The sequence below is a fragment of the Helianthus annuus genome, chromosome 11 (assembly GCF_002127325.2).
Source record: "Helianthus annuus cultivar XRQ/B chromosome 11, HanXRQr2.0-SUNRISE, whole genome shotgun sequence".
In the NCBI taxonomy this organism is placed as follows: domain Eukaryota; kingdom Viridiplantae; phylum Streptophyta; class Magnoliopsida; order Asterales; family Asteraceae; genus Helianthus; species Helianthus annuus.
The window spans coordinates 189,272,397-189,284,368 of NC_035443.2; the positions used below are offsets into that span (position 1 = coordinate 189,272,397).

The 11,972-nt window shown below is 33.6% G+C and overlaps 1 protein-coding gene across 1 annotated transcript; it reads right to left on the minus strand.

Moving 5' to 3' along the window:
- Positions 1-1,869: 1,869 nt before the first annotated feature.
- Positions 1,870-5,460, minus strand: LOC110889025. The gene is made up of 7 exons (XM_022136515.2): positions 4,814-5,460; positions 4,188-4,673; positions 3,956-4,108; positions 3,787-3,855; positions 3,634-3,681; positions 3,110-3,543; positions 1,870-2,484 (listed from the first exon to the last, which is right to left on the minus strand). The coding sequence occupies exons 1-7, from the start codon at positions 5,448-5,450 to the stop codon at positions 1,870-1,872; spliced, it is 2,442 nt and encodes an 813-aa protein (XP_021992207.2). The 5' UTR covers positions 5,451-5,460.
- Positions 5,461-11,972: the final 6,512 nt, after the last annotated feature.

The window sequence follows — 11,972 nt, forward strand, 5'->3', positions numbered from 1 at the left end:
TCCTTCGTTTTAGTTCCATCCGCATATGAGCTTTCATCCTTTTTACACATTCGACTACCCAAATACTTGGGTATGGCATAAACACTCTCAATGAGAGTTAAGCATACACATTTGACCCGTTTAGTTGGGTTATTTGCTTTCAACATAAATTCTTCTTTCTATCCGTATAACGGATTAAGCTTCTAGCATTCGATTTGGCATTCAAAACCACCAGTTCAAAACGGATGGTAGCTTATTCTTCTCGACTTGTTCAATAGAACCGGTCGACTTGCATAGCTTATTATACTTCTCATAACAACCAAATCTGCAAGGGATTTGCTAGTTACTTACTAATCACCATAGCCTTTTTGACAAGGATTAATTATCATATTATAAACAAAATTATAATTAAGGTTTTGTATGCAACAAAACATACCTCGATCTTGCGCGCCTTCCGTTTTCTTGGTGCTTGTACCTTCCTCCTTTACGCCTACATTAAAACATTTATTCTTTCATTTAGTCTATCAACTCATTCTACCATTTTCTTTACACATTCATCTTTTAGGCATTTCATCGAACACTTGGTAGGCATCATAATTAAGGTACAAGGTACAAGTCTATTAAGCATATTCCTCCTAGTTCATCATCACACGACAATCACATTCCCTTGAATTTACATAGTTATTTCATCCTAAATCAGTTTATCTAGCATTTAAGTGTTATAAACAAAATCATATATCAATCTAACACATGATCATAATCATTATGAGCGTCCTATTCATAACACAATCTCTATAAAGTGGGGTTTCACTATACCTATCATACAATCTCAAAATCAAGCATGATTCTTGTTCTAGAAAGCAATCTTAACTCAGATTTTTCACATTTGATACAAGAAATCGAAATTGGGTTTGACCCCTCATTCAACAAATCACAATTTTAAAAAATTAAACTCACCACTTCACTAATTAGGGTTAGATTTTCGGAAAAAGGGGCTCATGCATCAAATTTTCTTGTGATTTAGGCTTCAATTTCTTGATATCTTGAGTTTAGGGTTTTCCCTTCTCTTCCTGTTCTTGGTCGATCGATCCCCAGGGACTTTTTACTATCTTTTTGAGTTTTAACTTGTTTTTAGTAATTAAGTTTAATCATTTAACACTTAACCCCCTTACACTTAATTACTAATTACAATTCCTAATGTTAAATCATATTTAGCTACCATCTTGCCATACATCCTTAACTATGTTAATTTTACTATTTACCCTTACTTATTATTTATCATTTTTGGGGTGTTACAACTAGTGTTGGTGACTGGTGTCCTATGGAGATTCCTCGGTCAATACGGCCTAGGCACCACCAGTTCCAACCATTGATTCCGATAAATTGTGAGAACCACCACCATCGATTGCACCACCACCTCTCCTTCTTGTGTTCTATTTACAACTTTAGATCCTCAATTATATTATTTTATTACAAAAATACGAGTCCTAGTGATTCCATCAGAGTTTACCAGTGATACATATATTCAAAATGACATACCTATTGCTAATGAGCTCATGATATATATTTGGTAACCAAATTTACAGTTTATGCGAATTAAATAGATTCTAGCTACAAACCAAACACTACCTAAGACTTGATAAATCATATAAATCGAGAAATACACCAAGTGTCGACGGGTTTTACAAATTCATGATCAAGCCCATGCCTTAATAATGATGTTAACGATTTTCAATACGCCACCGATAACTCATGGGTTATTTCAAGACTCGATATGCATCAATATATATGGCAACTAAAACAGTAAAATATCAACGTATGTATAACATATGCAAAACAAAAAATCAACTTCTTATTCTCTAAGTTTCATAAAATTTTAAATGATAACATTCAATAAAACGGCCGATCGCTTTGCTTACCAAAAAGTCCTCGACCATACGTACACGATATTAACTCTACAAGAAGTGGAAATTGTAATGTCACAAAACAAGTAACCGGTAAACAAGATAATGCAGCTATCGGAATCAAAATCCAATCTTTCCCCTGCCCAAATAAAAGATACAATGATGCACCAAAAGCAATCATCATTGAGGTTGTAGACAAGAACAAAGTCGCCAGACCCATAATCAATCTTGAAGGTAACGTGTAGAGAAAATCTTGTTCTGCATAACGGGCTGTTAGGATTGACAAAAATAATAATAATGAGGTGGTGGATGTAAATAAGGAGATTGCATCTGCGATTGCAAAGATAAGAAAAGATAATTCTCTTGCATAAATAGGGTGGCCTGTATCGCCATTGTTGCCACCTGGCACTATAATGGCTGCTGCAAAAACTATAGTTGTTATGAGGCCTGCTGTTATCGTGTATGAATCAGCTGTTTTTTTCATCCATTCTTCTCCGTCCCTCACTAGTTTTATGTGTTCTTTGGTGAATAACATCTCAGGTGTGTGGTCGAATATGTTCTTTTCGGTTTTGTACTTTGGATGCACGAACGTCTCTATTTCCTTTGAATAAATCAAATTTGATATAAGTAATGGAAAGTATAACAATACTAGAAAACTGCTATTATTCCTACCAAAATTTCGTACACATTTCCTACGAACAAAAATGCCGACAATTTTCCCACGAAATTCCGACGAACAATAAAGGGTCTTAGTTTTGTGACAAAAAAAGCGGCAAAAAAACCACAAATTGTTATGCGTAGGAAAATTGTCAGAAATTTCCCACGAATTTCCTACGGAATTCGTTTTCAATTTAACTATTAGTCGGAAATTCGTAGGAATCGGTATGCGTAAGAAATGTGTCGGAAATTTTTTACGGAATTCTGACGGGGAAATCCGTGGGTAAACACAGTTACCCACGGATTTCCCACGGAAATTGATGTGGGAATATCAACAGTTTTCTAGTAGGGTAATGAGTAGAGGTTACATTGGCTTTTTTTTCATTTGCTAGTTTCGTTTGTCAATAAACAGGTAATGTGTTAAAAATGTAGACTAAATTACAAATACGAATTTAAATGGTTGCTGTGTAGTATGCTTTGAAAAAAAAACATTTCAACCCATTATATTTAAAATGGAACAGCCTAAGTGAACAGACCAATTATTATGGAAAACAAAAAATATTTGTTACCTTAAACCACTGCAATTCCCGTTGCATTTGTAATGCCGCACCAGAAACAAGATTGAGTTTCTGTTGAGGTGCCAATTTTCCCGCCAAGTGCAAGAGATTATTATTGTTATCATCCTTAAGAGTCTTGTGAAAATGCTTGTGATCGCTCATTTGATATGTCAAATTATAAACCATTTCACAACGATGAAGAATCGCCAACTGGATCATGTAATGACCATTTTTATCAGCGTACCAAATTGCTTGAGGAAACGTGTCAACAATTTCTTGAACCACCTCATAAGCACCATTACTTGCTGCCTCAATAATTGTGCCGGAATAATAGACACTATTTGATTGAAGATTTAATGCACTGATTTCTTGGCATAAATATTTCACAAGTGCAAGGGCTTGATGATGTTCCAGCTTTAGCTTCTGAACGTGTGTAATATGTCGCACTAAATGCAAGTCAAGGTGCAAGAATTTAGAATTAGCTTCTTTGACCTTTAAAGTTGACTTATGTTTAACAAGAAATTGAAGATACTCACCGAATCTACCCAAAACCTTCCAAACCACACGATTGATCTCGTGAAGAACTACACGATTATGATTTTTTTTTGTTCCGTAAGACAAGCATAAGAAAATAATATATAGTGTGGATAGGAAGACAGTAATTTTATTGGTAAAAAGTTATTCCAAACCTGAAGTGAATAAGTTCATCTTCCCTAGTTTTTTGTTTGAGATGGGGCTCTCCAACTTCAAGGGAACATCTATAACATGGAACAAAACGTACTGTTATATATCCTTCTACCATATGAAGCAAAACTAAAACTTATAAATGTTATATGCTTAATCAACATAGAACCTTACATTTATATATCAAACTATCGAAGAAAGCGAGGGAGCAACCACTCTTGAAGGCATCTGCTTTTCTTGCTATAGCCATTAAAGGAGCATCAACATTATCAGGTGGTATCGTTGTAGCTAATTCAGGATATCGAGTGATTAAATCAAGTGCAATATCTATCAAAAATCAATACAAAAAATCAACATTTCAATCGTAGCAGCCTACTAGTACTTGTAACTATAGGTTTTTACTCACCAAAATATCCTGCAAAAATAACATTAGACAAAAGTGTGACACCCATGTTTCCAGTGTATGTAAAAGGATATCGATTGCCTTTCGTGACATCCAATAAATATAAAAATGTATCTTTATGAGAATTAATAAGAGCTCGATGAATGGGCAGTAATTCGTCCACATCTTTAGCATATAACAACTCTTGATTTTTATTCACCAAGATTTTAACCGCTTCTGTGTTGCCAACAACTGCTGCAATATGAAGTGGTGTGTAATCTCTAAAAGAGGTTAACATGTTTAGGAGAGAATTCGGTGGTAACTTTGCCACCAATTTCTCAACAAAACTAATTCCTTGTTTTCCTGTCCCAACTGCAATATGAAGAGCTGTAAAGCCGTGTTTGTTGATGTTGGCGGTGCATGCTTCTTCGTCGTCATTAATAAAATCTTGTGCAACCTCCCAATCACCTCTAAGGGCGGCTTTATATAATGGGAGATAGCTCCTTGGTTCTGTTAAACACAGGTAATAATATGATATAATTAATTACACGGATAGCTTATGTGGTTTTCTTGTTTTTCCTTATTTTGGTTCATAACTTTTTATTGTACATATAAATTATAAAATAAGTAAAGGGACAACAAAGATTTACCATGTAAGGAATGAGTATTCTGAGGTAAATCCAAAGGAACAAGTGCTGGCAAAATCTCTTCCAGGTTGTCCTCCGGGAAAACCGTCCTTTCTAACCCCAATGATTTCCTAGCTCTACCGTTGAAACTGCTTTCGACGGCTGGTGTCAACGAATCCCCTTTCAGATCGATTTGTTGTGACACGCTACGAAGTGGAACAGGCAGAGACCTCGAATGCGAAGTGGATCTAGTTTCATCTTTCAACTCTAGATTAATTAATCCAGATTGAGGTGGCAAAGTCCCATAAGAATTTTCTAAATGTAACCATATATCTTTGGCAGTTTTAAGCCCAATGGTGGTGTTGAGCACATCTTCACTCAAAGACCCTAATATCCACCCTCGGATTAGGGCGTCGGACCTCCGCCACCACTGATATTTTTCGGTTTCAGCCTCGGGTGGTATGCCATTGATGAAACCGAGCATTTCATGACCCTCGATGAGGCAAAGCATTTGTGTTCGCCACAACATGTACTTATCTTGACCCGAGAGCCTCACAGAGACAAAATTTGCAACATTTACGGTGTATGGATATGAGTAAGCTGCCACAGCTTCTTCTTGAATAGTTAGGGATGGTGATTTTGTGGAAGCCATAGTTTTCATGGTGATACAAGTTATCATTCATGTCTAAAGTATATAAATTGTGTACAAAGTCATTATTGTAATTATATTTTATTCATCATGTCATATTATTTTAATTCTGTTTTTGCCCGGTATGGTCTTTTATTACAAGCATTTTTTTAATGTAGTCATTTAGTTTTGATATTTTACTTGTTAAATAAATCAAGTGTGTGTGTATAGAATTTGTGTTTTTAGATACGTTATTTTTATATATTCATTGTAATATTTTATTCCTTTTTTCTTTGTTAAGCAAGCACGGAAAACAAATACTGTATATGTTTAAAGATTTCGCAATGTTAAAATAATCAGAGTTTAATGCTTTATTTCAAATTATGTTATATTTGTTCTACCGTGTTGACACGTATTTGATTTTTCCATGCTAATCAAATAAATTGCATGATCTCTATGTGACACAAGCTTAACTTGTTTGTTTGTTTTTTTTATCGTATATAAAAGTTATAATGTAATCAAATCGTTTAAACTTATTCATAACGAGCATGTTCACATGTAATGGATATGGAAGTCAGCGTGAAAGAACGTGTTGACATTTATTGGGGATGGGATGGCTGATTCAGTGATTCTGTCCCATATTACCAGTACCATGCATATAGGATAAGGGGATCAGATACTTATCTTTTACACATGAATAGTTTTTAAAAGAGTAAACTGCTAAAATCATTCCTGAGGTTTGACTCAAATTGCTAGATCAGTCTAAAATCAACTTTTTTTGTTAAAACAGTCTCTGAGCCTAGTTTCTGTTACTATTTCAGTCCAATAAATTAACACCGTTAGAACCTCCGTTAATGAATGGGTAAAACTGCTAAATTCGTCCCTGAGGTTTGATTCAAGTTGCTAGATCAGTCCAAAATCAAGTTTTTTGAATTTGTTAATTATAAACTTATTTAGGTATATAATTTTTCTAGACTTGCATTAATTTTTTGAATTTGTTAATCATAAACTTATGTAGATTATAAACTTATTTAGGTATATAATTTTTCTAGACTTGCATTAATTTTTTGAATTTGTTAATTATAAACTTATGTAGATTATAAACTTATTTAGGTATATAAATCATTAATATCACAAGATTATAAACTTATTTAAGGCGGGTTCAGTTATATTTATGTTCGTTGAATAAATCATTAATATCACAAGAGAAAAAAATGGTAAATGACAGGTTCTTAATGCATCAATACTTGTACCAAATGCATTATATATTTTCTTAAATGTCTTAAAATTTAAGATAAATTACAAGTCTACCCTAAATATATAATTTAAATTTGTGTTTAATTATAAAAATATAAACAGAATGTAGCTCTTTTAGAGAGCGCAATTTTATTTGACATGTCTTAAACACTGGTTTACCCGAACCCGTTTTGACTCTAACCAAAATAATCCTTTTTATGAGACTTGTTCTGGCACGACATGTTGTCCGACCTCACCTGAATGATAAGTATTATTAAATAAGAAACCACTTAATTAAGTAGAAAAAATGAATAAAAGAACTTTATAATACAAATATTAAATTAAAATAATTGATAAATATTAAACATTAAATATTACGATTTAAATAAAAACAAATAAAAATTATGTTAATTTCTTAATATTTAAATTTACATATAATGTTTGTATTTTTCATAACTAAATATTGTTTAAATTAACTGTTGTCTTATTTAAATCCTTAAATAAATACTAAATATTTACATGGTAACAACAACAACAACAACAACAACAACATCATCAAAATAAAATCAGTATTTAAGGCTGGGCCGGTTAAATTACGCTCTTCAAAAAAACTACATTTATATTTTTAAAACTAATTTTATTGAAATTAAATTAAGTATTATCTTATTTAAATACTTAAGTATATAATTAGTAAGCATTTAATGATGATAATAATAATAATAATCAAAATAACTAACAAATAATTTTTCAAAATAACTAACAAAAGGATTTTTTTTTTCTCTTGTGATATTAATGATTTATATACCTAAATAAGTTTATAATCTAAATAAGTTTATAATTAACAAATTCAAAAAAATTAATGCAAGTCTAGAAAAATTATATACCTAAATAAGTTTATAATCTAAATAAGTTTATAATTAACAAATTCAAAAAATTAATGCAAGTCTAGAAAAATTATATACCTAAATAAGTTTATAATTAACAAATTCAAAAAACTTGATTTTGGACTGATCTAGCAACTTGAATCAAACCTCAGGGATGAATTTAGCAGTTTTACCCATTCATTAACGGAGGTTCTAACGGTGTTAATTTATTAGACTGAAATAGCAACAGAAACTAGGCTCAGGGACTGTTTTAGCAAAAAAAATTGATTTTGGACTGATTTAGTAATTTGAGTCAAACCACAGGAACGATTTTAACAGTTTACTCTTTTTAAAACTAGTAATACTTTTATTTGTCGTTAAAAATAAAATAAAAAAAAACTTTTTACGGTAAATAAAAGCAACGAAACGAATACTCAAAACTATTTTAAATTTTTTTTTTTATTTTCATCCATATAATATACGTCTTAAATCATTTAACCATTTGTTATTCGGTTTTCTCTTATAACATGGAATATTACATGGTTCGTGGTGTTGGTTTCTTGTAATCTGTATATTTGGCGGGTAGCATCTTGCTACAATTTAATAAAATAATTTCTGTCGGCCGTTTAAAAGAAAAAAAAACATGGAATCCTTAATTTTTTTTTTAAACATGTGTGCTTTGGTTTTTTACTCTCGATGTTTTATTGGGATTTGATATCAATGTTTTAAAAACCGGTAAATACCGGCCGGTTATACCGGTATTACCGTTTCCAGATGTAAATCCGGTACGAAACACCCCGATAAATAAGTGAAACAGCATAAGATTTGTACCGACGGTAAAATCCGGTATACCGGTTTGAACGTAATACCGGTACCGGCCCATGGTTATTTTAGTTTGGATTGTTACTTATTTTTATTATATATGTTACTTATCTTGCGTAATTTTTATATATTATGATTATTCGTACCTAAAAGTTCCTATGTAATATTGTATGAAACGAATATAGTTATCCTCTAGTTGATGAGGATGACGATAATAGTAAATTTCGTCTTTTATGCGATCGTGAACTTGATGTATTCAACACTCAAATGACTTAAACATATCGTACACTTTCATTTAAAAGAGCCTGTTGAAAAACTGAATGATTTTCGATTATCTTTTGAATAATTTTTTATTATGTATTTACTTTTAGATTATCTTTTAATATGTAATCATCCATTTTTGGATTAACTTTTGAGTTGATGTTGTAATTTAGGAAATTATAGAGTTAGGTAGTCAACCCGGTTGAACCGCTCGGTACAACCTAATTCAACCAGTTGAATCATTTTTTAGCCTAATCCGGTTTGATTTAAAAACCGGTTTTTAAAACATTGTTTGATATTGTCAAATCACTTCCACATAATCTCGTTATTTTATTGTTATCTAATTTTTTTTCCTTGTTAATATTTTGTAACCTTCTTCATTCCAATCATTGATAATACGTATCCTTTGATATCATCAACCCTATAGATGGTACCAGATCACACAAAACCCTAATCGCATCATGACCAAAAAAGAAGACAACACCGAACGACTAACGAATGAGGGAGAATCCATTTAATCGAAATCGCCGTGCTACATCCATCCATCCATCGGATTATCCTAAGCAGATGCAAGTAAACCATGCTCTTACTGACAACAATTTAATGATTGGCAACAAGAGATGGAGAATTTCTTGTTCGCCAAGAACAAGATCAGGTTCGTTGAAGGCTCCATTGCGAAACCAGAAAAGACATCACAACGTTACATGGCATGGATGTGTTGTGATGCCATGATAAAGGGATGGCTAAGAGTTTAGATGCACCGTGAAATACGCAAATACGGCCGCAAAGATTTAGTCGGATCTGAAGGAACATTTTGGAGAGTAAGTGCCCCTCGTGCTTACGAGTTGAAACACTCTTTCTATCACCCATTAGGCCATGTGTAGTCATAAAGCCCCCAAAGGGGCGTTATGCGCCATGTGGCATGCCACGTCACCCCGGGGCTTTATGGGGCTTGAGGCCGTAGTCATAAAGCCCTACCTCATCATAACCAAAGTGTAAAATGCAGGGACCAAAGTGTAAAATGCAGGGACCAAAGTGTTTTAATGCAGGGACCAAATTGTAAAATGCAGGGACCAAAATGGAAAATGGAGAACAAATCTCACCTCCTCGCGCCGCGAATTATATCACGCCGGTTTTTTTTTTTTGCTCATGGCGCTGCATGGGGCGGTGTGGGGGGCTCCATATGGGCGCTATGCCCTTGTTCGCGCTCCACTACAGGCTGCCTTAGAATGGTGCGTTCATATCATCCTATTACACCAAGCTTCGCGGTGTGTGGGATGAGATACAATCATTATTACCCATGCCTCATATGCAATGGATGTACATGCAACGTTGGAAAACAACTAGGTGAGTTGAAAGAAAAAGAGAGAGTATGAGTTTCTCATGGGTCTCGATAATGACTTCTCCCTTATTTGAACACATATCTTGGCTATGAATCCGAAACCAACCTTAGGGAATGACTATTATCTACTCTCAGAAGGCAGAGACAAAGGGCCATATCGTCTGACAAGAAACCCACAAACGAACTCGTTGTTCCTGGACGGAGAGACAATTCATCAACGCCGACGTTACAAACCAGCCTCAAAGGAACACAAATAAGGTGATGTCATGTCATTGAACATTGTATTGCAACAGGGATGGCCACACTCGTGATGGTTGTTTCAAACGCATAGGGCATCCAGATTGGTGGTTGGGAAACCGGAAACGAGAAGAAACAAAGTCTAAGACAGACATGGTCGAAAAAGATTCAAGCCCCATACCAGGATTGTCGAGCGAACATTATAAAATGTTTGTTAAGAACTTTGCAGAAAATGGTGGCCTAAGCAATGACGATATACAACCAACGACTTGCATGACAGGTAAAAAGGATGACGATGATTGGGTAGTAGACTTGAGATCCACCGAGCAAATTACCTACAACATTGATATATCGTTGAAAATAGAACGCGGAATCGTTTTGAGACTCCAATTATCATTCCAAGCGGAGATACTATGCCTGTCGAAGGACGTGTTTAACACACCCTACCAAGGGGAGCAAAAATTAAAAACGTTTTACACATATCAAAATTCCGTTGGCCGATTGAGCAAAGATTTATAGTCAGCTATAACATTTTTTTGCTGGTTTTCATGTAATGCAAAAACTTTACACGAGGAACTTGTTTAGCACGGGTGAGTGCAGAGTAGGTTTGTACCAAATGGGGTTAATTTAAGACAAGGGAAAAGCTATGCTGACATATGGGAATAAATAAATAAGTAAATACTAATTATAATAATAACATGTTTCTTAATTGAATTTTAGAGTCTTTTAAAATACAAACTAAATTATAAGGTGAATTTTGTATATGAGTATATGACTAATATATAACCTTGGGTTTTTAGTCTAAAAATGTAGATTAAATTAAGTTGTTTGTTGGTTGTCTTTTGCAATTCCCTAACCCGCCACACACACACACAAATGAAACGGATCCATATAATCATTTCCATTAAATTATCATTCAAAGCAATTGATAGCACACCGCAACTAATTAGAGAATTGCAATCAAATATTGAATGTTGATTAGTTTTATATAAATATAATGGAAAACATATAGAAATACATTTAACCGCAGACAAGCAAGCAGAGAATCCAGTAAGAGACACAACCATTGAATTCGACATAGTTGGCAGCTTGATCTGGTTCCTCCTTAGGGTGTACGATGATGATGGTGAAACCAAATTCAAGGGAAGGAATTCGAATGGACAGAGAGAGGAGTAGAGGGGCGATTTTTATGATGTTATTATTAGTGTCTAACCTTTAACTCTTTAGTTATCTCCTTATATATACACCTAAGAGAAAACCTAATTAGTTAATAAGGGTAATATGGTCCATCAACAATTACCAACTAATTATATAATAGGTATAATATATTTTGATCTATATAATATAAATGATTGTAATGACTACACAATTAAATATAACACAATAATTATATCTAATCTTACATTATCCCACTTAGCTGAGTAATCATTTATCATGAGTATTAGATAAGTTTGTTCAGGAGTTAATACTCATTTTAGCTTTAAACCAAGAATCGTAGCAGAGAAATACAGCCGGTTGAATTATCATTTGACTCAGGACCCCCATTAGTCATATACTACAGCCTTAATTTAAAATCTAACAGTTATGATCAAAATATACACGTAATCCCTTTAACGTTTGATTTGTATTTATATTTGTCTGTATGTCATTATACCGAAGAACATATACTAGACACGATGACGAAGTACAAGTTGAGGCTAGTCGTGGAGAATGGGGCAAAGGGAAAGAAACCATCAACCGGACAACCTTGGACGGAAGATGAAGAATGTGCCTTGGTGAAAGCGTATTTACATA